We start from the raw sequence: 24,303 nt of genomic DNA, 5'->3' as shown, positions 1-24,303 counted from the left end.
GTCACACGTTGCAGATGGGCTGCAGTTGCTGCAAGGGTCCTGAGAAAGCTGACATGTGAGATCCAGTGATAGACTCTGCTTGTTTCCTAAAGACTTGTCTTTGAGCAGCCCACAGGATGTGGAGAGTGTCCTTGGCAAATAAATAATGGGTGGAAAAAGGGGAAACAAAGGTGGAAGCTCACACTGCTGGCAGAGACAGTCCTGCTGCCCCAAGGGAGTTTGTGTTGACCATTGTGACTTGGAAACAGGGCCTTGGAGTTGCACTGTGCAGCTCTACCAAAACATCAGCTCAGAGACCTAAAAAAAGTGCTGGTGAACAAAACAGGACATTTCTGTGCTGCTGCAATACCTGAGGTGTGGTTCTGTGTGCAATACTGTGATCTTCAGAGCTTCAGGAAATGGGAAAGCAGAAAGGGAAGGCGGAAGCTGCTGCTGGAAGTGTGCAGCAGCAGCAGTCAGAGGCAAGGAGCTCTCCCTGGAAAATGGGGAGCAGAAGGCAAGGCAGCAGAAATGTGTGGTGCAGTGGGGGCAGAGAGGTTTAGCAGCACATTGGAGTTGTGGTATTGACAGAGACCATATATATACCAGTGAGATGGGGCAAAGTGGCGATTCCTCACCCTTCACCGCAGTGGTAGGGGATCACTGGAGAGAGAAATCACTGCTGGCTAGGAGACAGGAACCCTGCCTCCAACTCACTGGGGCCACAGGTTTAGCCCTCTTGGTCTAGGGGTGGCCCCATCCTGTCCCTGCACCCAGCATTGTTGCAGCAGACCATGGTGTGTAGGGCTGAAAGTCTGCTGGCAGGTCTGCTCCTAGGCTATGAGTCTCTCAGACACTTGGGTGTCTGTCCCCTGTGTCCCACTGGGGACCTCTCCACAGTGCTCTGTGCTTGGGACAGGCTGGTGGGGGTGTGCTGGGATCATGGTGACTTTGTTCCTCTCTTATTCCTGCCTTTTTCTCTCCCATCTGTCTGTCTGTCCGTCCGTTCGTCTGTCTGTTTCTCTGCAGGCGTTTCTTTGAGGGAGTCTCTCATTCTGGTTCCCAGACTGAGATCGGCAGTCTGCACAGCCAGAAAGGGCAGGATCAAGAGTCGGGCAGCCCTGTGAGTTACACCACCACCACCACCTCTTGCCCCCTTCCCTCCCCAGCCAGCCCAGCATCCCTACAGTGCCTACAGCTCCCTCTGAGGCCACAGCTCCTGGCAGCACCAGCCTGGGGCTGCTCCTTCCCTTCTTTCCTCTTCTTTTTCCCAGTGCAGGCAGACAGGTAGCGATGGGGGGCATCCTCAGTCCCTGGGGGATGCCAGGCTCCCCTGTGGGAGCATGTGTTCTGTGAGGCCAGGCATGGGTCACTGGCGGCCGCCCCGCTCGGGGCGCTCCATCCTGCTCTGACCTTGCTCCTTGTTCCCCAGGGCGAGGCAGACAAGCGGAAGCTAGGAGCGCTGCGACCACAGGAGGAGCCAGGCGTGGAGGTCCCTGCAGTGGTGAGTCCAGTCTACAGGATGTGGAGGACCCACCTTGCTTTCTGGGGTACCAGGGGGTGCCCACCAGCCTGGTGGGGAGCAGGGCTGGGGGGAGAAGTAGATTGGGCTGGAGAGCAGCAAGAATGGAAAGAGGGTTGGGGTCTGCAGGAGGTGCAGCCCAGCCCCCTTGAGGCCCTGCAGCCTTGGCTATCCAGCAGGGACATCAGGCCTGTCCTGGATGGGGGCACCCATGGGTGCAGGGAGCAGGGCCTGGAGAGCAATGTGTGCGAAGTGACTGTGTGTGGCCTTCAGGAGCTGGCCGCAGAGGAGCCATGTTCACGGCTGGCCCCCGCAGAGACTGCCACGAGGGAGGGCAGTGTGGACAGACTGGCCCAACTGGGCCCTGGGACCAAAACTGAGCTCCCCAGTGCCGTGTCCCCCAGGTAAGGCGGGTCTGCGCCCCATGCCAGGGCTGAGAGGGGTCACGCTGGCTCCCTGAAGTGAGTGGGTGTTGGTGGAGATGGGAAGTCCTCAACAGTGTTGCCTCTCCTGCTTCTCGCTCACAGCAAGGCAGAGAGCAAGCAGTTGTGGCGTCCCCGCAGCACCTCTGTGAAGGACCGGCAGAGCTCAAAGGGACAGGGTGGCCGCGCCAGCAGCCTGGACAGTGAGAGCTCTCCAGACTCATGGCACAGCACCCAGGTGAGGCCCTGCAAGCCACCTCATGTGGAGGCTTCTCACTCAAGAGACCTACTGTGCCTTCAGCCGTGGGCAAAGCAGCCGAGGCAGCCAGCTAGGGTTAATGGTGATGCTGTTATAGGTGCCCCGAAAGTCTGTTTACGATCAGCTGAACCAAATCCTGGTCTCGGATGAGCAGCTCCCCGAGAGCATTGTGCTGGTGAATGTCGCTGAGTGGCAGGGGCAGGTGAGTAGGCATGACGGGAGCTGGATGCATGGGGGGAGCTGTGAGCAGGGTCCCAGGGGATTCTCCCAACCATGGCAGGGTGTCCTAGGTAAACTGGGATGAGCTGTGTCCTCCTCTCCCCCAGCTTCCTTCAGGGAGACAGTGCATTTGCAGTGCTGAGCTACACACACGAGTCTGGTGTGTCTCTTCGGTCGTGTGCCACACAGCAGCATGCTGGATCCTCAAAGCATAATGCCCTGAGCAGTCCCAGAAAGGCTGGTTAACGCACTGTACCTTGTGCCCTCACCGCTTGGTTCTGGCTCCCAGTGACCACACTGGTCAGAGCTTTGTTGGATGCCCTGGCAGAGCTGCCAGACTCTATGTGCTAGCACCAGGGCCTGGGAAGCATCAGAGGTGCTGTTTCCCACTGAGAGATGGGAGACCGTAGCCCACTGCTCTCGGGGAGCATTGTCAGAGTGGGCATCTCTGGGCAGGGAGGCATGTGAGGCCTTCCTGCCTTATGCTGATCACCATCATGGCCATGTGAGGATGGGCCCAGCCCCTGACAAGCACCTGCCTCCCCCATGCATGGAGGAGTTGACTGCTGAAGGTGAGTAGGGTCACGTACGTGTGTGCAAACATGCAAACAGCAGTTATATAAAGGACTGGTGAGACCCCTTTGGGATACTGCAGCTACATCTGACAGCCAGAAACAGTGCTGGAAAATCAAGGCAGGGTTTGTGGCAGAAGAAAGGGTTTCTCAGTGAGAGGTGGTGGAGTTTTGACCCAAGCCTCACTTCTTTGGCTTGTTCCTGCTCTAGTTCTTTTCCTGACAGGGTAAAAAGGAGCAGCACCCATTTCCAGACCCTGTAATGGCATTATCTAACCCCTCCTTGTCTAGCACAACTGCCTGTTTTACCACTGTTCAGCTGCACACAGACACCTGAAGAGACACAGAAGGATTTTGGAGCGCCGCAGTGGGAGAGAGCAAGAGAAGGGAATGAGCAGAGGGGGACTGAGCCTAGAACTGGACCCTGCTGTGGGATGGCAGGATTTAAATCAGAGGGTCCCTGGACCAAACCCTTTATGTCAAGAAGGTTCTTGGGACAGTTTTGCCTTTGCCATAGCAGTGTGGTGACTGCTGTGCTCAAAGGTGAGAGCAGGGGGCTAGGGCAGCCAGTCCCGTGGAGCAGAGCTGGGAGGACCGAAGATGTTCAGGCACGCAGCCAGGGGTGACCTGATGGTTTCAAGGCACTGGGCACAGCATGGGTGGAGATAGGGGTCCCAGTTGTATCCCAGGGGCCAGGGCAGGTGTGGGCTGGTGCTGGCCAGCATAGCCATGCCCCCCTGGGGTGCCTTAACCCAAACTCTCTGCATTGGCAGTACGTGAGTGAGCAGCTCCAGGCGCATAAGCAGTTGGTCGTATCCACCTGCTCCGTGGCGGATATCCAGGCAGCCTTCAACACGACTGTCTCCCGTATCCAGCGATAGTGAGTACAGCTTGGGCTCAGTCTGGTGGCTCCCTGTGAATGCAGAGAAGGGCTGGGAAGGGTCCTGGCTCCCTCAGGGCTCGTTAGGACCCTTCGGGATTGTAAGCGGGGGATCCCAGTGCTGGTTGTGCCCACAGCAGTGCTCAGCAAGCTGGGAATTGTCAGCAATGGGTTTCTGATGCTGGGTTGGCTGGCCTGTCAGGGCACGTCCTCTGCCCCCAATTCACCTGCTGAGCCACTGCGTGTCCCTTATGGTCTCCTTCTCTCCCTTTGGCAGCTGTAACTGTAACTCCCACATGCCTCCCCCAGTGAAGGTGGTGGTGGCGGGGGACCAGAGCTACCTGAGTGTTGTCCTCCGCTTCTTTGTGGAGCAGCTGGCCAGCAAGACACCTGACTGGCTCAACTACCTTCGCTTCCTACTTGTGCCGCTGGGTAAGAGCCACCGCGAGCCCAGCCCCAAGGTTGTCCTCACCCACCACCCCACGCTCCCCTGCCTGGAGCCAATGTCGCCCTTCTCACCCGCAGGCTCTCACCCTCTTGCCAAGTACCTGGCCTCAGTGGACAACAAATACAGCACTCTCTTCCTGGACACAGCATGGCGGGAGCTGTTCAGCAGGGCTGAGCCACCCATTGCAGGTGAGGAGCAGGGCCAGCCCAGGGCTAGCAGTGCCCTGAAGGGGAGCCCAGCTTCCACCAAGGCCCTCACGGTTCTTTGTGCCCACAGACACTGTGGACATTGCAGGCCGCGTGGCCCAGTTCATCGCTGGAGCCAGCCTCTCTCACCAGCTCCCCATCTCTGAGGCCATGCTGACGTACAAGCAGAAGAGGTGAGCATGGCCCCGGGGCACCTGTTCTGCATCATGCGGCCCTGGTCTGGGCTGTGCCTTGGACAGGGCTGTGGGAGACGGGGGACAAGTGAGTGTGGCCCTGTGCTCTACTCCACCAGTGAGCAGCGTGGTGCTGAGGGGAGCTGGGGTTCCACAGTGAGAGGCCTGCAGCGCCATCCCCTGCCACCCCCTGGTGCACTCGGCCCCTCCAGCAGCTGTGGGCTGTGATGGCCCCAACGGTGGGGACCGGCTGCCAGGGCTGGGCTGGGCTGGGCTGGGGGCCGCAAGCCGGCACTGTGCTGCCCGGGGGTTGACGCTCATGTTCCAGCTGCACTCTCACCTCTCCCTTCTCTTGGTTTCTGGCACCCAAGGAAGAGAAGTCTCTATTTTGATTTTTATATCAGGTATTGGCTTGTGCTTGCTGTGCCGCTGCCTGGCCCTCCCCCCTCTCCCCCATGTGCGTCCATCCCTCTTGCCGTGCAGAGGAGCCATGACCCCAAAGCGGGGCAGGGCTGCCCTCCCGCATGCAAGCCCTCTCCCAGCACTGGAGGGGCCAACTCCTTGCCTCCTTGTGTAGTGTGCCCTGTGCTGCCATGTTGGGGACAGAGGGTCCCATGGGAGGGAGGGCAGAGGAGATGGTCCCAGTGGCCATGAGCCAGCATTGGCCCCTGCCAGTGTGGGGGTCCCTGGGCCACAAGGCTAGACGCTCGGCACACCCAGACCCTGACCAGCCTCTCTTTCTTGTGCAGCCCTGATGAGGACTCCTGCCAGAAGTTTGTACCCTTTGTGGGGGTGAGTGTGTTGAGGGGCCAGCAGGCAATCGGGGCTGGAGGGCAGAGAGGCAGGGCACAGCCCTGCTGATGCTGGGGATCATCTGACTTGTCTGTCCTTGCAGGTGGTGAAGGTGGGTCTGGTGGAGCAGTCCTTCAGCGCCTCTGGTAAGTCCTTGGGAGCCCACAGTCCCTGGATCCTTTCTCCACTGTGGGGAGACACTTGTTGGTGTCCCCCAGCCCCCCTGACCCACACTTTTCCTCCCCAGTGGACTCAGATGATGCCACAGTCTGTACCCCATCCCTGCTGAGCTCAGCACCAGCTGCTGGTGGAGCAGCCCCCTATGGCAAGGAGACTGTGAGCACCCCACCACCCTCCCCGTCTGTCAGCAGCGGCCTCTCGGGGGCTGGGTAAGGAAGTTCCACTCAGTCTGAAGCAGTGGGTTCTGGGGTGGGAGGATTTGAGGTGCTCACTGGTGAGGCTGCCACATCCTGGGGTTATTGGGCCAGCGTGCTCCCAGGGCAGGCTATGGGCAGGGAGAGGAGCAAGGACAGCACCTGTGTGCTGCATGGTGCTGCCCCTCTTGCCCAGGTCGCTGAGCCCTGGTGTGGAGGTGATGGGCCTGCAGGTGGACTACTGGACAACACAAGGGCCGGACAGGAAGAAGGAAGGCGAGAAGCGGGAGACGGGTATCAAGAACACACTCAAGAGCAACTTCCGCTCACTCCAGGTCAGCCGCATCCCTGGCACAGGGGAGCTGGTGCCCCCTAGCACCATGGCCATGACCGTGGTCACCAAGGAGAAAAACAAGAAAGGTAACCAAGCCCAGCCTGGGGTGCTTGACAGCTGTGGGGCCACAGTCCATTGCAAAAAGGGGGGGGGGAGCTCGCAGGAAGGCAGGGCTGAGACCTGACCCAGCAGGGGCCAGTCAGTACAGCCAGCCCTGGGGAGAGGGCTCCCACCCAGGGCCAGGTGGAGACATACTAACATTGGCCCTGTCTGTCCTCAACCCTCAGTGATGTTCCTGAGCAAGAAACCAAAAGAGAAGGACCTGGAGCCCAAAAGCCAAGTCATTGAAGGAATCACACGCCTCATCTGCACAGCCAAGCACCAGAACACCATGTTGCGAGGTGAGGGAAGGTGCAAGCCCCATGGGGTGGCAGTGAGGCAGACCAAGCAGTACAGGCTGCCTGTGGTGGGGCTGTGCCTCACTGCACCCTCTCCTTTCAGTCTCCATAGATGGGGTGGAGTGGAACGATGTGAAGTTTTTCCAGCTGGCAGCACAGTGGCCAACGCATGTCAAGTACCTCCCTGTGGGCATCTTTGGCTATTCAAAGAGTGTGTGAGATGCGGGGGAAGCCCTGGGATGGAGCTGCAGAGGGTCGCAGGAGGAGACAAGGAGACGGAGAGATGGACATGCTTTTGTCCCCTCTCTTCTGTGGCCCAGCCCCTGCCTGCTCTGCAGAGGGAGATACTGCACCCACACCACTCCCTGTGGGCCAAGACCCGTGAAGGTGAGGCCAGTGAGACCGGGTCCGTGCACCCTCCAACACCAGCCAGGGCACCATGCCATCTGCCTCCCATGACCCCCAACAGCAGCCTGGGAGAAGGGTTGGCACCAGCCAGCAGGGACCCAGAAACGGCTCTGAGCCCCACTCTCCCCAGATGCACCTGCCAGGCCAGCTCCCCAGCCAGCCGGGGCCCCAGCTGGGCTGGGCCCAGCCAGGTTCCCCACCACTGGAGCCAGCAGGATCGCTTGCGGAGGGGCAGGTGCTGAGCAGGGCCCACCAACCCTGCACCGCTCCTCGCCAGCCCCGCCGCCAGCCTCCCACTGCTGTGCCTGGCCCTGCCCTGCGGGGCTGAGCCTCAGCAGCTTTTCTAGTCCCCTTGCAGCCCTGCTGCTGAGGCTGGCCTAGCCCTGCTGAGGGTGTCCTCCCCCCTCATGTCCCCATCCCTTCCTGACCAGCCCTGCCCCATGGTGCTGCCAGCTGGAGGTGTGGCATTGGGGCACCTGGGTTTTTTTTTTACAAGATTCTATTTTTTTTAAATTTATTGTACGGTTACTTTTCGGGATTAATTTTAATAAATTAATGCTGGTACCATTATGGCAGGGGCTTGTGTGTGTCCCTCTGTGCCTGAGGGCATGGCCGAGCACAGCTGGGAGAGAACAAATGCAGGTAGGGTACAGCTACTACCACCAGTCCAGCCAGCACAGCTGTCGGGGCAGCCTGGGCAAAGCAAGTGGTGGTATGGACCGGGCCACACTCCCAGCCATGGGCTAGCTGAGCTCTCTGACAGACTACGAACTGGGACTGGATGGAGCTTGGCTTGTTTATTTAATGTAAAACCCACAAGTACTCAGGAAGAGACAGACTGGACCCAGCCCGTGTCCTCCCAGCCAGGTCCTTGTCTACCTGAAGGTGGAAAAAGTCTGTCTCCTTTCGAGAGAGGCAGGGCTTGATGCTGTCTTGATCTCTACAGTCTGGAAGGCAACCTGGGGCTGGACCTGGGAGGCAGGGGGTGTTGTGGGTTCAGCAGAGATGTATTCCAAGACATGAGGCCTCTCCTCCTGGCGCTGGACATAGCCCTGGTTCAGCAGGTGCAGGACACAGGACAGCACGTCCACGCTGTGGCAGCAGAAGCTCAGGAACTGCAGGCCTGGCCCCAACTCGCCCTTCTGACAGGCATCAATCACCTACAGCAGCAAGGGAGCCCCACATTGCAGTGCGGTGCAGCACCCAGGCAGCCCCCCTCTGCCCCACAAGCCCTCCATACCCTAAACACCAGGTTGTCAATATGGAGCTGCTTCTCCACCTTGAGGATGCGGGTGATGAGGCAGCAGAGGATGTTCCTCTTCCTTTCCAGGGCACTGACCTCAGCCCTCTCTGCCCGCAGGTACCTCTGCTGGGGCAGCAGCCTCAGGTGGTGGCCAGAGGCACGGGCCAGGGCTGCCTGGTTCAGCCGCAGCACACCTGGAGCTAGCATCCAGCCCAGGGTCAGCCAAGCCCCGAGCTGGGACCTGAAGGAGCCCCAGGACACACGTGTGGCTGCTGGACCCAACCCTGGGCCTCCTGCTGCTGCCTTCACAGGCGTCAGCCCCATCCCCGTCCCCCACACATGGTCCCAAGCAACAGCCACACACACAACCCCTGGCCCCGGGCTCCAACCCCACACACAGACCCGACACCCAACCACCCATGCTGATCCACGCCCCATGCACAGCCCCAAGCCGCAGCCCCACACATGGCCTCAAGCCCCAACTTGACACACAGACCTGTGCCCCGAGTACCAACAGACAGACTCACCCCAGCCCACGCTCATCCACCCCTACCCCAGCACCCACTAGGGGCTCAGACCAGCACCTCCCCGGGGCTACCCCAGCCCCAAACTCACCTTCCGGCCTGCATGTCCTCACCAGGATGCCCTCGTCGTGGGTCAGCGGTGCCAGTGCGTGCTGCACCAGGTCATCAGGGAGCCCGGTCGCCTGCAGCAGGGCCTCCACAGCCACCTCCTGCAGGAGGGCGTGGGAGGGGAATGGCCAGCCAAGACCCACCAGCCACAGGCCCAGCCAAACAAGGGGGTTCTGTGCCCCAAACGCCACTGGAGACCCCACCGGAAGGGAGGACATGGCCCTGCCACGCTCCAGCATCTGCCGCCTCCCTCACCCCACCACGGCCCCAGCTCCTACCTCGGCGCTGTTGAAGCACAGCAGGATGTACATCTGCAGCGTGGACACCTGCAGGACGCAGTCTCCAAACTGCAGTTCGGCATGGCCCAGCCACGTCCACTGCAACCGCCGTGGCTTCGTGCACTCCCAGCCCAGCTGGCTCTGGCCTGCCAGAGACACCTTCAGCACGAGGGATGGGGGCCACCCTGCTGGGCACCCCCAGCACACCCCAGCACTCCTGCCACTGCTGGCCGAGCTGCTGTCGAGGACATGGGCCCCGGCGAGAGCCCCACGCACACCCACTGCTGCAACACTCACTCCGCCTGCAGAAGTCGGAAAACTCATCCAGGGGGGAGCTCAGGGCTGCTGAGAAAAACCTCCCAGGTTCGTCCATGTAGCAGAATGGGGAAACGGGCCAGCAGCACGGGGACAGGGCCAGCACCTTCACCTCCAGCACATCCGCCACCGAGGCTGTCCCCAGTGCCTGGGCATGTGGAAACGAGGGTGGCTCAGGACAGGCCTCAGGATTCCTGCGAGGAACATGGGCAGCCACCAGCCTCCCCATCCCACCAGCACATTCACCTCATCCAGGCCGGTGTCCAGCTCCAGTAGCTGCTTGTCCTGCTCCTGCAGCTGGAAGAGGTGAAACTGCTGCCGGAGCTCCTCCGACTCGGCCAAGTTGCTCAGCATCTCTTGGGGGAAGCGGCTGGGGAAGCACAGCCCGATCTGCTCCACGATGGCTCCTTCCAGCCAAGACGGCCCTTGTGCCAGGAGCCGGTCCCCCAGGTAGAGCCTGCCACAGCCACCAGCATCAGGTCAGGGGCTGGCCCGAGCCCCGTGGCCATCAGCCACCCACCAGGAGACAGAAGACAGCTCCAGCCCTGCCCTAACCCCAAGGCGCACCGCCCAGCAGCACCTGTCTCCCCTCTCTGTCACCAACCCAAAATGTGCCTCCACGGACCAGCAGCACCCGTGGGCCCTCACGGAGCCCTTCCCTCCACATGTCAGAGCCGGGAAAACCAAAGCGGGAGCACCGCTGCCACACCACGCCAGGCTCAGCCACGGTCTCAGTACTGCCTGCGCCTCCCCTGCCACGCTGCACCATGTCGCACCAGGCCCTCTGGTCCCGTGGAGACAACGGCACCCCTCACCGGTAGAAGTGCTCGAAGGTGTGGGCGAGCTCCAGGTCACTGAAGACGACGAAGGGCTCCAGGATCTGCTGCAGCCGCTGCAGTGGTCCTGCGCTGCCCACAGCCCCATGGAGCTCCTGGATCTGCCCATCAAGGTAGCGGGCAAACTGCTCACCCACCTGCAGAGGGACAGAGCTGGCTGTGATGGACCGCAATATCCCTGGGGGGAGCAGCTGGCAAACCCTGGGGCTCCTGGGCAGGGGCTGAGGGTGCCCAGGCACCAGCCCAAGGCAGGAGTGCGCCAGGGCTGGGGCCATGCCGTGACAAGTGCCATGTGCCCGCAATTGGGCACCATCTAGGGCCACCACAGGGCAGCGCTCCATGGCCCGAGGGGGGCAACAGGACACCACCCACCCGCAGCTCACCCAGTGGCCATGGGCCAGGGCAGCCTCCCCAGTCTGTGCCCGGGGGCCTGGTGCCCCAGTGCTGGTGCCACACTCCATCGACTCACGTGCAGGGCAGTAAGGAAAGAGAGCTGCAGCAAAGCACCCGCAAAGCCCTGGCCCAGGGCCACCACAAAGGCAGCCTGCTGCCCAAAGAGCTCCTCCGTGGCACTGCGCAGGCGATGGTACAGCCTGCAGTATCGCTCCACAAGGTCTGGTGCTTGCTCTGCTGCCTCCAGGAACCGCTGCACCTGCAGGATGCAGCACAAGAGCCGTGAGCCCCACAGCGGGACATGCCACAAGAGGGGTGAGCCCCACAGGGGGATGTGCCCATGGCCCATGGGGACAGCCCTATCCTCACTCTGCTGACACCAACTCCCCATGTCCCAGCCAGGGGCTGACTCGAGGGCCCGGTGCTGCCGTGGGCTACCAAGAACTTACGGCAAGGTGGAAGTGCAGCCGCGGGGTCTGGGCAGGGGCTGCAGGGACAGGACAGAAGCGCAGCAGCTGCCCAGCAGGAAATAAGCAGCCTGACACTGTACCTGCCGCCCAGCCCGCAGCACCAGCCTGGGTGCAGGGTCAGGGTGACGCCCGAGAGCCCTCCAGGGTGGCAAGCACAGCAGGGCTCTACCCACACCCCTCCAGGCCCCGCGGAGGCCAGGTACAGCCCCCGTGCCCTCCTCACACTTCCAGGGCACCCCTTACCTTACACCCACCCAGTGTGGGGTCCCACATGCCCCCTCTGCCCCCATGGTCAGCCCTCCAAGCTCTACCTGCTACTGCACCACACCACGCCAGCACTGTGAGATGCCCCACAGGCCACTCGATTTCTCCACCACCACCTTCACAGCTCTGGCTGGCACCTCCTTGTTCTTCTCCTCCTTCCCACCTGCCAAGGGACAACCTCGGGCTCAGCACGGCTCCGTGGGCAGGCTCCACATACTGACCACCAGCAGCCTCCCCCTCTCCCTGGGGGGAGCAGGGCAGAAGAGATGATGGGGAGAAAAGGCCGCTGCAGTGGTACGGCCACAAACCTTCCCCAACTCAGGAGCATCCTGTGCCACAGGGCCCTCCCCAGAGCTCCCCAGCAGATCCCCACAGCCACAGCCTGGCACTCTCACCACCAGCCCCCAGCCCCACAGGAGGACAGTCCCTCACTCACCACCTGCTCTTGCCTCCTCTGGCTCTGGGCCACCGGGGTCCACATGCACCAGGAGCTGGGTCAGGCGCCGCACACGGGAACCAAAGACAGCACCGCGGCTCGTGGGGTGGTGGGGCGGCTCCACGCTCTCCAGGTACTTGCTCAGCAGCCAGGCCAGGGGGCTGATGCCGTGGGGGTCTGCGAGGCCAAACAGACTCAGAGCGCGGTCCCTCAGCCTGGGGCACAGCGCAGACGGACCCAGGAGAGCGCAGGGTACCTGGGCTGGTGATGTTCTGCACCAAGGGGTTCACCAGGGCCTCCCAGCACGTCCTGCCCAAGGCCCAGGCCGCCTCGTCGTCAGGAAGGAAGCGGTCGGCGAAGCCCTGCTCATGCCGCAGCGCCCGATTCAGCCTGCAACAGCAACCGGGCAGCACACAGTGCTGCCGGGCACCTGCCGACGGCCGGGGATCTCCCCCAGGGAAGCAGAGCACAGCTGTCGTTCCCTGCCCTGCCCCTTGCCAGACACCACGGCTCAGCAGTCCCACTGGCCCACAGCGGATGGGGCCACTCACTCGCCATGTGCCCTGCCCACACTGGCGCACTCGCGGCCCCCGACAAACTGGAGGGCTCTGTGGCACCTGCGGCCGTGAGATCCTGCCTGCATCTGACTGACCTCCACCAGGTCAGGACATGCCAGCCCCTGTGGGGCACCGCTCTGGTGGGTTAGCTGTGCTCCCACATGCCTAGCTGAAACCTGGGGGTCCCCAAGGTGGCCCTGGCACTCCGGGACCGCTGGTGGCAGGGAGGAGTGAGGGCCCCTCCCCATCCAGGCGGGACACCTCACTGCTCCTCTCCTGGCCCTGCAGTCCCCCCAGCACCATCTCCCCAGGCCCTGGGACACCAGGGATGCGATGGTGCAGCCGGGAGACAACTCACCTGCCAAAGAGCTGCAGCAGTTGTCCCCGGTCCCGGCAGATCTCCTGGCACCAGGCATGAGCCCGAGCAGTGCAGGAGAGGAACGTCCGCCGGCACAGCTGCTCCTTGAAGATGGGCCAGAAAGTGGGCTTGGGACCCAGCACCTCGATGCCACGCACACGTGTGTCAATGCCACCCTACAGGAAAGCACAACCCTCAGCTCCTCAGGCACAGCCCTCATGCCACACACTGCCAGCCCCGGCCCGGCCCCTGCTTCCCTACCTGCTGGCACCGCTTCACCCGGATCTGGATGACGGGCCAGAAGCGGGTCATGTTCTCCAGCAAGATCACTCTGCTGTCTGAGGGCAGCACGGTCACCTGCAGGCACACAGAGAGCCCTCAGCACACCAGGCAGTGAGCGCCAACCACCCTGCATGCGCCCCCCGTTAAAGCTGTGGCCTCTGTCACCCCAGCAGCCCCTACGCAGCCACAGGGCACCCCCCACCAGGGCCCACTCCTGGCTCACAGCCCCAGCACACCAGCCTGCTGCAGACCGGGCTGCAGGGCTGCCCGTGCCCAAGTCTCCAGTACCCGCTGCCTACAGCCAGGAGAAGACTCCTGCAGCACAGCTTCTGCATCCCCACCTCCCCGTGGGGCATCTCCCATGGCCCCGCACCAGGCTGAGACCTTCATGGGACACAGCAAGGACCAGCCCACCGCTTCCGTAGGGCCCCACGGCCTGAGCAGCCCCTGCGAGACTCACCGCGTTGAGCTCAGTTCTGATGGTGGCAGGGCTGTCTCCCCCCAGCACCACGACACGGGCTGGCATGTAGCTGGAGTCCTCGCTGGCCACCAGCATGCTCATCTCCCTGCAGCGCAGCAAACACGCTGCTGCCCAGCAGTCCCCACCTCCCTCGCCTGGCCCCTGCCAGCCCCACACACTGCTGCCCACATCCAGCAACCCCCAGGGCGGTGACCACTGGGGCAGAGCTCGCACAGACCCCCAAAGCCCTCTCCTCCCCGCACAGCCATGGGCACTCCTGGCCCCAAGGGCCCCCAGCCCTACCTGACCACCACACCACACTGCATGTGCACAGTGATGAAGTGGGAGCCGGTGCTGCCGTTCGACTCCCAGTAGGTCTTGGGGTTCCTGTCCGTGAGCTTGCTGGCACGGTGAGGGTTGGAGGAGACCTGCACCTTCTCCCAGCACTTGTCCTCCTTCACCTCCACGCTGGAGCCTGTGGGGAGAGCACATGGAGCAGCTCCAGCTGCCAGGCCAGCACATGCCAAGCACAGGGGTCCAGCGCCTGCTCCCCACGCTCACCTCGGCACAGGTTGCGCAGAAAGACATCAAAGAAGGGGATGCTGATGGGCTGGTGGCTCCTGCGGTGCTCCTCAATCTGCCCCAGGACCAGCTACGGGACGGAGTGCAGCTCTCACCGGGGGCCCTGGGTCCTTCTCCCCTCGCCCACCGCAGGGATGCGGCAGGCAGAGAGCAGAAGGCTGCCCCTCGGTGCTGGGGACAGCTGGACGGCCCCAAGACCCAGAGCCCAAGAGCCCCAGAGCAGCTGGGGCTCCCCAAGCCCACCTGAATGCAGCCAGCCAAGATGCTGGTCGTCAGCTTCTTGTAGAGGCTGGCATACTTCTCACAGTCAATCACCAGGTCGAGCAGGGATGGCACCAGAGACGGGGCCGTGCCGTGCTTGTCCAGGGCTTTGGACAGAGCCTCGCGGGTGCCCACACGGCACATCACCACAGCGCAGTCCTTGCTGGCGGTGGCCAGGCGGTGCAGGAAGCCAATGACCTCCTGCACCACCTGCTGAGCAGGCAGCCGTGAGTGGCCGGGATGGCACTGGGAACCCACCAGACCCCAGCAGCGGGGTGCTGCAGTGCCCTATCCCCTCCACCCCAACACCGCAGCAGTGCCCGCGAGAGCCTGGCTGGGCACACCACCAACTGGGATGTGGCTATGGCCACGGCCGGGACAGCCACTCCCCACCTCTCCCAGTGTGTTGGCCACAACAAGGCTGCGCTGCTGCAGGCGGGGACCACCCCACTTCACCAACGCCAGGCCCGGCCAATGCACAGCACAGCCAGCAAAACCACCCCTGCCTGCCAGCAGTCCCCGGGCCCCCTCACCTCCCGATCGCTGCTGTGGGCACTCAGGGAGGACAAACAGGGCTCCACACACTCGTGCCAGGGCAGCACATCCTCCTGGTAACCATCCAGGAACTTGTTCAAGATCCTGAGTGACGGAGGGGGCACACTCAGGTTGGGGCACAGACAGCCCTGCCCCACCGGGAAGGGCGGCACCCCACAGGCACCTCGGACACCCCACCAGCACCCAGGCACGTGCTGCTCTGTCCCCATGTAGCCCTGCGCCCCAGGACACCCCATCAGCACCTGCGTATGTGCTGGGCTGCACCTGCCCCTGCCCCTGGTGAAGAACAGCCCCACCAGGACCCACAAACACGCACCATGTCCCCCCCCCAGCATCACCACCACACTCACATGCCTGCTGCAGAGGCCCCAGACCCCCACCAAATCCCCCTGGACCCACCTGAGGATGCTCAGGCTCACGGCCTTCTCCGCCCCCAGCAGCTCAAAGCTGTGCAGCAGCAGCCTGAAGCACCTGCGGTCCTGCAGCAGCTGAGCTGCCTCAACAGAGGGGACGGGGCCTTCACTGCAGAGCTGCCGCTCCAGGGCCACCACCACATCCTTGGACAAGATGCCGTCCCCCAGGCTGCCCAGGAGCCTCCGCATGTCCCTCAGGTCCACTGGGGCCTCTCCGCCTGCCACGACAAGGACACATGAGCTCAGCGCAGGCACTCACTTGAGAAGCGCCAGCGGGGTGCTCTGCCCTGGCAGGCAAGGCAGCCCTGCCCGCTGCATCCATGGGGCTGTGGCATGGAGGGGGTGCGAGTGGCACGCTACCTGCTGTCTCCGGGCCCAGGGGTAGCTGGTGCTCCGCGAGGCGGTTGATCACGCTGAGGGCCAGCATCGCATGAGGGCAGCCAGTGCTCTGCCCGTCCCACCAGCAGCTCTGCAGCACCGTGGGGAGATCACAGCTCACCAGCTGCTCTGCCAGGCCCCGGTGGCTCTCCATCAGCATGTTCACCACCAGCAAGCCGTTCTGCACACCTGAGGAGCCCCTGCAGGGAGAGAGTGATGCGGGCGCCTTCCTCCCCTAAGCACGGAGCCTCCCCTGCACCCAAAAGCCACCTGCCTGCCTTCTCCATCCCCTGCCACACAGAGGGTACCCCCAGCCACTGTCCCCACTCTGCTCCTACCCTGGGACCCTCTGCATGGTGCTCATGGCAGCAGGGATGGCACTCAGCAGGCTGGCTGAGCCCTCGCTGGAGGCAGAGCCGATGCTGGCAAAGATCTCCCGCATCATCTGCGCATCGGCATGGTTCAGGGGCAAGGGCTTCCCACTGGCACCTCCTGGCTCACCGGACACAGCTCCCACCAGCACCTTCAGGGCCTGCAAGGTCAACAGCAGCCAGGAGGGCAGCGGGCATCTCCGCCACACCTGGGCGAGCCTGCACCTTGCCCGCCCACCGACAGCATCCCCTCTGCCACACTCACCGCCAGGCCAGCCTGCTGCACCAGGGCAGAGGAGGTGTGCTGCTGCATGCAGGCCAGCACAGCCCGCACACCACCCTCCGTGGCAAATGGCACACGCCAGTCGTACTTCGCCATGAACACGGCCAGCAGCCGCAGTGTCACCACCACCAGGGCCTTCTCTGCCACCTCAGTGCTCAGCAGCTCCACTGCCACATTCACCAGCTTCTCCCTGCATGGGAAAGAATGCCTCAGGAGGAGCTTTCTGCCACTGCTGCTGGCACGCCGGCACCCCGTGTCCTGCCAGACACCTTCTCCCTGCCCACACGGCTCTACCACAGCTGGGTCAGCCCCAGGAATGAGCCTGCCTGGGACAAAGGGATGCAAGATCCACCTCTCTTCTTGCCAACCATGCAGGGACATACTGGCCTTCACACTTCCACTGCCACCTCCCACACTTCCACGCCCAGTACTGTCCCCCACCTGCCAACACGGCCATCCCCAGCCAGCGGGAGGGGTGCACAGCACCCAATGGCTCACCCAACACTCCTGGTCCTCAGTCCCCGCTGGGCTTTGCAGACTTGCTGCTCGACCTCAGGCTCCTCCTCCAGGATCTTCACAATGTGCTTGAGCCCAGCTAAGCGCAGTCCCACCTCGGAGCTTCTGCTCTGGATCACGTCCACCACGGCTGCAATCTTGGCCAGCAAGCCCCTCTCGCTCACACCCTCACAGCTGCCCAACACTGCCGGGAGGGAGGCAGGGCCGCAGGTGTCAGGGCAGCAGTAACATCCCCAGCAACTCCCGGGGTGCCATGCACCCACAAACCCAGCACCCACAGGCACACCCCCCCCCCAGGCAACTGCCAGGTGCATGGCCTCCCATGCCCTGCCCAGAGCCTTCCTCCATCGAGGCAACAGAGCCGCCTCCAGCACCGTGTGTGTGCCTCAGCGTGCAGCAGGCATTTACCTTTGATCTGCTCCTCTGTCACCTCTGGGAAAAACAGCCCTTCCCTCTCAAGGAGCTCGCTGAACAGCTGGGAATCTGACTTTGACACTGCAGCGGGGGCTTGGGGTGGCACTGTGGCTGCAGAAAGGTCTTCCTTCACTGCCTTGGCCGTTGTGACTTCAGGGCCAGTGCTCCTGCAGCCGGCACCCTCCGAGGACACTGTGGTGCTCCCACTGCCATCCTGCTTGGCCCCCCTACTGAGGCAGTATTTGGCGTAGATGTGGGAGCAGAGCAGGTCACGCTGAGGACTGCCCTGGCACCGCTTCTCCAAGACCCGCAGCACCTTCTGGGCCAGCTCCACGGGCACTGACAGCTGGATCAGGGCTTCTTCATCCATCTCTGACAGCTGGACAGATGGGGTCAAGTTAACCCTCATGGACTCGCCACAGACCCCACGCCCCTTGTGACAGCCAGTGCCAGAACAGACAGAAAGGCTGCACCACCGGAAGTCCCCAAGGAATCTGGCCCATACTTGTTCTCCCTGGTCCTGCTGGATGAGGCAGGTGATCTCTTTCTGCTCCTGCACTTCCAGCTTCTTCACAAAGAACAGCAGCTCCCACCACTCGGCACGGCTCAGGGTCTCTGCAGCCTTGGTCGGCTGCTCCCCCAGGTAAGGCAGGGAGTACAGCCCCCGAAAGGGCTTGCAGAAAAACGGCTGTGCAACTGCAGGAGAGCAGAGCAAGGAAGGGCACTGTCAGCTCTCCCCATCCTCTATTGCACACCCCACATTCCTCAGGGAAAGAGCTCATGTGGACCATCTGGGCAGCCTGCTGTGGGAAAGGGAGGTAACAGGAGGGCAGCAAGACAGGGGGAACATGCTGTAGAGATGGGTATTTCCATCTCCACTTGAACCTCTTGGCGCTGTAGAACAGAGAAAGCACACGCTCAAAACAGGCACCTCTGGCTCACTGCTCCCCCAACCTGTTCCCACAGTGCCTGGACCAGCCAGGGCAATGTGCTCAGACATCCAGCACTGGAAGAATCCACAGTGCCAGCGTGCAGCTGCAGAAGGGCTGGGGAGAAAAGCTGCAGGCCCAGCTGACAGGCTGCTCACCTGCCGCCAGTTTGTGGCTGTATGTTAGGGTGGACACCTTCTCCTGGCCCTCATGCTCCTCTTGCCCTGAAGGGCCAATGATCTCCACCATGTGCCAGTGAACCCAGTACGTACAGCCCAGGGCTTGCCAGTACACCTGAGGAGAAGAGCCCAACACACACAGAGCTGAAGGAAGGCAAGACCAACCCCAGTGCTCCCACACAAGGCTGCGTGCTTCCTACAGCACAGCAGAGCAGACAGGCCTGTTGACAACCCCTGCCCTCCCAGCAGAGGATACCTGCACAGGCGGTGTGCCATCGTTGCTCTGGCGGAAGTCACCCTCGTCACCCGCGCTGACCTGCTCGTAGTCCTCCAGCATGCGCACCCGCATACCACGCACCAGGTTCGCCTGCACATACTCCACATAGCTGCTGCGGCTTGGGAAAGCTGAGCGTGTCTTGAAGATGCTGGGCTCTTTTGGTGGGGGAGTAGGGGCTGCTTGAGCAGCGGTGCAGGATGTGGCCCTGTGCTGGAAGATGGAGCGGCTGGTGCGAGGCCGCAGCTCCTGTTGCGGCAGCAGCTCCGGCGTGTGGCTGTGGTCCCAGCCCATCACATGCACCAGCTCCAAGATGAGGTTTGCCATAGCCATGCTGAACTCAAACTCCTGCTTCACACGGCTTCTCTCCTCAGCGAGCGGGCTGGGCACAGCACAGTCCTGCTGCTCCCCTCCCTGCTCCACGCCACTGCTGAGCTTGTCCATCAGAGAAGTGACACACAGGTAGCGCTTCATCAGGATGAACAGTAGCTTCCCGGGGATCTGCAACAAGCACAGCTGTCAGACTCTACCCTGCAGAGCACCTCCAGCCTCTGACTCTCTCCGAGCCACCAGCTCATCCACAGTCAGGCTCCTGAGATAGCTCTGGACCAGCAGGCAGCAGCAGAGACCTTTCAGCCCACCCTCATCTCCCTGCTCAGAGACAAGGCTCTCCATGTGCCTCTCCACCACCACCCAGCCTCAAGCCAGGCCCAGATCCTGTGCCAGCTCTCCCAATACACAGTCCTGCTCAGTTGACCACCCTCCCGTCCCATACAAGGACTCCAGCTCTGGCACCCCACTCTCACCCTTCCTGACCCCTAAAGCCCACGGGCTGGCAGGACCTGCTGCTACCTGGGGAAGGTGAATCCCCTCAAAGGACATGCAGTGCTCTTCAGAGGATGTTGTCTCAGCAAACAGCTCCAGCAAGGTGTAGCGACTGTCGAAGTCCATGTGCTGCTCAATGCCATCCTGCTGGCTGAGGGACAGCAGGACATAGGCCCAGCTCCCTGCAACAACAACAGAAACCCTTCAAGCCCCATAAAGAAACCCCTCATCCCACCCTCCCTGTACGAGAAGACTTGCAGGCAAGGAACAGCTTCACTGCTCAGTGTAACCTAGAACCATGTCCTTTACCCTGGATTGGCAACATTTTGCTCCACTGAAGAACACTGCATTTTTTCCACCTTAAAGCTGCACGATTCCCCTGGAGCAGCAACCCCAAATAACTGACTCCAGAACAGGGTTCCAGGCAAGAAAAAAGTTAAATTTTAACCTGATTCAGCCCCCCATCTGCCCCACTGGAGAGCCACAGGAACTCAGGCACTAGGACAGGGAAAGCCAGGCCTCTTGTAGGACACACCACCACTAGCGACCTTCCCAGTGCACCCAAGCCTCATCAGGCACTTCCAAGCCGTGGCAGCTCCTCTCAAATGAGAGGACTGGCTGAGGACCAGGCCTCTACCCACCAGGGCCTGAGCAAAGGCTCCCTGCCAAGAACAGGCCAGAGCCTTTCCCATTGACAGCACGCAGCAGAGACACCCCAACGCTCTGCCAAGCCCCTTGGCATAAGTCCTCCTAACAGTTAATCTGCATACCAGCATGGGAACCTGGCAGGGGAAAGAGCTCCCAACTCTTAGAGCACCCCAGACAATTATGACCGAGGAGCCGCTTGGAAGCTCCAGTCTGATTCTTCCCCATGCCAACAAGCCCCGGGACACGCTGCTTCCCAGGCATCCCACACCGAGAAAAGGACTGGCACCCCTCAGCTGCCCAGCAGCACCTCCTCAGTGGCACTGAGCAGTAGCAGCACCCACCTGCATCGTGCGAAGCCAGGGCCCTCAGCATCTTGCCGGCACTGCGGCGGATTTGCTTCTCCTTGTGGCACAGCATCTTCATCAGCAAGTCGAGGGCTCCCGTCTCCTTGAAGGCACCCGCCAGCGAGCCAATGCTGGCGTACGCGCTCAGCACATGGATGGTGTTGAGGATGGAGGACTCGGGCACCCCCGTCTCGGCCATCTGCCGGCCAGCTCGCTGCACCAGGCTCCTGACATCGGCCTTCATCTCCAGCAGCGAGGCTTCATCCAGCGGCACATCTGCAGCGAACGGGCTGGCTGCCTTCTCCTCTTTCACCCACTGCCCTTCCAGCTTCCTCTTGCCCAGCAGTGCCGGGCAGCTGGCACAGACCTCCTCTGCAGACATCCACATCGAGATGTTCTCTGGCTTGGTCTCTGCAGAGGAGGCACTGCTGCCTCCCACTGCTTTCTCTTCCAAGCTGATGATACTCCACTGGATAAGGTACTCAGGCTGGCCGTCATGGCCTCGCCGCTGCCGGAGCAGCTCCCCTGGGTAGGCCTGCAGTTTGGGTCCCAGGTGCACAAGCACGTTGCCATTATGCCTCTCGTTCACCATGACAGGAAATGGGCCTGCAGAGACAGAGGGGAAGCGGGAGCTGAGGAGAAGTGGCCGAGGCAGGGGCTTTGACACAGCTAGAAATTTATGATCCTGTGGGTCGCAGTGTTTGTAACGTGGCAGCGTAACAAATAAAATGTGCTGTTGTACTGGCTGTAACTCAAGGTCAATGCTGTTTTGTAACAACAAAACTACTGAAGTATGAGATATAGCTCACTTTCTCTTTGGAAAACAGCACACACGCAGCAACAAGATAACAGGGCTGGACACAGTGATTTTTGGACTGTTAAACGGGCTGTGGGCACGGCAGGAAGGCAGAGAGCAGTGCCCGAGGAGGGCAGCTTTTGTCTGGACGCTCGGCTGCAAAACTCGGCTGCGTGCTGCCGGGGGTCCCCGAGCCAGGTGGAGCATGTATGCTGGCCCTGAGCGCCAGCGCAAGGCCGCGCTGGAGGGCTCCGCCACACATGACCCAGCCAGGACTGGAAGCACAGCCGAGGTACTGTGGCCGCCCCTGTTCCTGGGACACGCACGCTGAAGGCGGGCGGCACGGCACCGCAATTACCGGGGAGCGGGCTCGCGTAGGCAGGTCCCGCTGGCGGCAGGAATAAAGCGTGGGCCAAACGAGAGCTCCCCGAGCACCGAGAAGCGTCTGGCCCGGCCCGGCCCGGCCCGGCCCAGCTGCCGCAGCTCCTCGCACGGCGATTCGGGCTGCTTCACCTCGGGGCTCCGGTACCGACGCCTCCCGCAGGGCTTCCCAAAAAGCAAAGGTCCGGGACCACCCCAGGACAGCCTCGCTAGAGGCGCTCGCCGGCCCCGTGCCGTGCCGTGCCGCGCTGCGCCGTGCCGTCCCGACCCGTGCCCAGCCCGCCGCCCGCCGCCGCGGGGCCGCGCCGCGTTACCTCCAACACCGCTTCCACGCCGCTTCCGGGTCAGCCGCTGCGCATGCGCAATGGCCCGCCCGGACGGCAGCCGCGCGGGGCCAAGCTTCGCCCGCCAGCGGCGGCGGGGAGGGACCCGGGACGGCGTGGAGCTGGGGCACGTCAAGAGCCGGGGGACAGCGGGGTCCACACGGGGCTGAGGGCACAGGTAGGGCTGGGGGGTGTATGGGGCACGGGGGTGGCGCAGTACGGCACTCGGGGGGGCAGCGCGGGGAGTGGGCAGCGGCAGCAGAAGGGGGGCTGGGGAGCAGCGAGGGGATGACCGGGGCTGGGAGGTGCCGAGGTCGCCATGAGTGGCAGCCCCCTTCCTGCCCACTTGCTGCTCTGCAAGCTGAGGGTGGTGGAAGAGCCTGGCTGTCATGCAGTCAGGCTTGGCACGACTGCGCAAAGCTCCATTCAACCTCACTGAGACACGCACCCACCCCACACTCAAGCCCAGGCAGCCCACAGCCCCACACTTGTCTCTCCTGGCAGCCCGACTCCTGCCAGGGGCTGAACACAACCGAACATGTCCTACAGGGAAAGCACCCCAAGGCCCCATGCAGAAAAGGCAGCAGTAACGCAAGAACAGTGGCACAGAGAATGCTTTATTGGTGGCCAGCATCACTCCTGTGCTGTGACCCGCGGCAGGTTGACATAGCTCTTCATGGGCGGGAGAGGCTTGATCTTGCGCCCGGCCCAGCCTCCCTTGCGATGCCACAAGCCTGTGTGCGGGCGCTTGCCCAGCCAGCGGTTCCGGCCTGCCTTCCCAATCACCCGCTTGTTGTGGTCGACGTTGGACACGCGGCCCACTGTGGCCACACAGGTCTCCAGCACCTGGGGGACAGAGAAAAGCTGCAGGCCTCCCTGGGGACGCACAGCTGCGTGCTCAGGTAGGTAGGTCACAGACAGCATGGCTCCTCTACCTGCATTTGCCTCTTGGAGGGCAGCTGCACGATGGCCGTCCCATTCACTTTCCTCAGCAGCACGCCACAAGTCCCTGCAGCAAGAGGAAAGGAGGCAGCTGCCATGAGCAGCAGGACAAAGTATCCCACCCTGTGGTGAGTACATCCCTGTGCTGCGAATTCCCTAAAGCCCCACCATCACCCTTCACACAGCACTTCTTCCTGAAGGCAGGACCTCAAGGCAGCGATGGGGCAGAGCTGCCCCCGTCCCTCTGGAGGGGTGTTTTGCACCCTAACATGGAGAGAAGAGAGGACAGCAAATCCCTGTCACCAGCCACTCAGAGCAGTGCCCCCCTGCCCTCCTCTCTGTCTGCACTAGGCCAAACCCGACTACCAATGGTGGGTCCCCTGCCCAGAGACGCACCAGCTGCCCGGATGTACTGCGCTCCCTTCCCAGGGTGGCTCTCCAGGTTGCAGATCAGTGTGCCCACTGGCAGAGCCCCCAGTGGGTAGGCGTCCCCTTCGTTGGCTGACACTGGAAGACAGAAGCTGATGAGTTGGGCAAAGAGCAGCCAACAAGACCCTGGCAGGGCTGCCACGGCCACCTCTGACCCCAGTGTGCACCTGCCATCCTGCCAATGTGAGAGGAGTTCTTGATGATGTCCCCCGGCTGCATGTTCTCCGTGGCAATGATCCAGCGCTTCCGGTTGCCGCCAGCCACCAGGGCGATGTCAGCCGACCTGCACGGGGAACCCACGGTGGGCGGGGAGGGGCTCACCACAGGCGCAACCACCCGGGCCGGGGGCCAAGCCCGCACCCCACACTCGCCTGCAAGGGTCGTATCGGACGTTGATGACCTTCTCGGTGAAAGGCTCATGCGGGGCCCCCTCCTCGTAGCGCAGCCGCTGGAAGTCGATCATGCGGTACCGCCGCTTGTGTCCCCCGCCGATCCCCCGCACACGGATGCGGCCTGAGGGGACAGAGCAGCGACTGCAGGGGCTCCCGGTCCCGCCCGGGACCCTGCCCGCTCCTGGCCACCCCCCGCCCGCCCGCCCGCCCACCTGTGTGGTCGCGGCCTCCCGTCTTTTTCATGCCCACGGGCCGAACCGTGTACTTGACCCGGCACTTCCACATGGGATCGGTGGTGCAGCGCGGCGCCGAACCGCCCAGCCCGCGGCAGGCAGCCGCCAGCCATCCCCCCGGGGGCGCGGGCGGCGGGAGGAGTGGCGGGGGGCGGCGCGGCGCGGTCGACAGCAGGAGGGCCCCAAAGGCCCGGCACAGCCCGACCACCATAGCCGCCGCCACCGTGCCTGCGCCAAGGCGGGGGGGCGGGGTCTCCCGCCGGAAGCGGCGCGCGGGGGCGGGGCGGGACCCGCACCGCTGGGGCCCGGCGGGGCCGCCGCCAGG

The 24,303-nt window shown here is 62.7% G+C and overlaps 3 protein-coding genes across 4 annotated transcripts in view; 1 reads left to right on the top strand and 2 right to left on the bottom strand.

Annotated features, from left to right (window-relative positions):
- Window positions 1–7,556, top strand: part of LOC309669531 (phosphofurin acidic cluster sorting protein 2-like) — a gene marked incomplete at its 5' end in the record, with an annotated part of 69,792 nt that extends 62,236 nt beyond the window's left edge. Inside the window, 15 exons of the mRNA XM_082480233.1 lie at window positions 1,009–1,102; window positions 1,412–1,483; window positions 1,775–1,905; window positions 2,029–2,161; window positions 2,280–2,384; window positions 3,747–3,853; window positions 4,131–4,285; window positions 4,379–4,489; window positions 4,578–4,680; window positions 5,430–5,472; window positions 5,576–5,618; window positions 5,720–5,861; window positions 6,043–6,266; window positions 6,468–6,581; window positions 6,682–7,556. Coding sequence (XP_082336359.1) covers window positions 1,009–1,102; window positions 1,412–1,483; window positions 1,775–1,905; window positions 2,029–2,161; window positions 2,280–2,384; window positions 3,747–3,853; window positions 4,131–4,285; window positions 4,379–4,489; window positions 4,578–4,680; window positions 5,430–5,472; window positions 5,576–5,618; window positions 5,720–5,861; window positions 6,043–6,266; window positions 6,468–6,581; window positions 6,682–6,797 — 1,693 coding nt within the window. The 3' untranslated portion in view covers window positions 6,798–7,556. The remainder of the gene's footprint in view (window positions 1–1,008; window positions 1,103–1,411; window positions 1,484–1,774; window positions 1,906–2,028; window positions 2,162–2,279; window positions 2,385–3,746; window positions 3,854–4,130; window positions 4,286–4,378; window positions 4,490–4,577; window positions 4,681–5,429; window positions 5,473–5,575; window positions 5,619–5,719; window positions 5,862–6,042; window positions 6,267–6,467; window positions 6,582–6,681) is intronic.
- A 214-nt stretch (window positions 7,557–7,770) lies between these two features.
- Window positions 7,771–21,087, bottom strand: LOC309670071 (cullin-9-like). The gene is given in 30 exon segments (XM_082480890.1): window positions 7,771–8,146; window positions 8,227–8,429; window positions 8,845–8,962; window positions 9,140–9,285; window positions 9,437–9,602; window positions 9,701–9,911; window positions 10,270–10,427; window positions 10,760–10,942; window positions 11,465–11,467; window positions 11,471–11,580; window positions 11,854–12,091; window positions 12,093–12,243; window positions 12,769–12,944; window positions 13,030–13,125; window positions 13,511–13,616; window positions 13,814–13,985; window positions 14,072–14,162; window positions 14,336–14,566; window positions 14,887–14,992; window positions 15,308–15,539; window positions 15,682–15,899; window positions 16,038–16,231; window positions 16,336–16,543; window positions 16,852–17,053; window positions 17,278–17,662; window positions 17,789–17,979; window positions 18,371–18,506; window positions 18,648–19,166; window positions 19,518–19,672; window positions 20,480–21,087. Coding segments are annotated over 30 exon segments (5,985 nt in total). The 5' UTR covers window positions 21,075–21,087; the 3' UTR covers window positions 7,771–7,861.
- A 1,493-nt stretch (window positions 21,088–22,580) lies between these two features.
- On the bottom strand, window positions 22,581–24,224 carry MRPL2 (mitochondrial ribosomal protein L2). Of its 2 annotated transcripts, none has more exons than XM_082481114.1 (6): window positions 23,958–24,224; window positions 23,725–23,886; window positions 23,521–23,636; window positions 23,321–23,431; window positions 22,918–22,991; window positions 22,581–22,828 (listed from the first exon to the last, which is right to left on the bottom strand). In XM_082481114.1, exons 1-6 carry the CDS (start codon window positions 24,089–24,091, stop codon window positions 22,616–22,618), a joined length of 810 nt encoding a protein of 269 aa, XP_082337240.1. In that variant the 5' UTR covers window positions 24,092–24,224; the 3' UTR covers window positions 22,581–22,615. The 2 variants fall into 2 exon arrangements, with proteins under 2 accessions (XP_082337240.1, XP_082337239.1); XM_082481113.1 differs by having other exon boundaries at window positions 23,725–23,866.
- Between the last annotated feature and the right edge of the window lie 79 nt (window positions 24,225–24,303).

The sequence above is a fragment of the Vanellus vanellus genome, assembly GCF_965231255.1.
Source record: "Vanellus vanellus genome assembly, chromosome: 3".
In the NCBI taxonomy this organism is placed as follows: Eukaryota; Metazoa; Chordata; class Aves; order Charadriiformes; family Charadriidae; genus Vanellus; species Vanellus vanellus.
The sequence above is the reverse complement of the archived record's forward strand: the minus strand, read 5'-3'. Positions and strand labels throughout refer to the sequence as shown.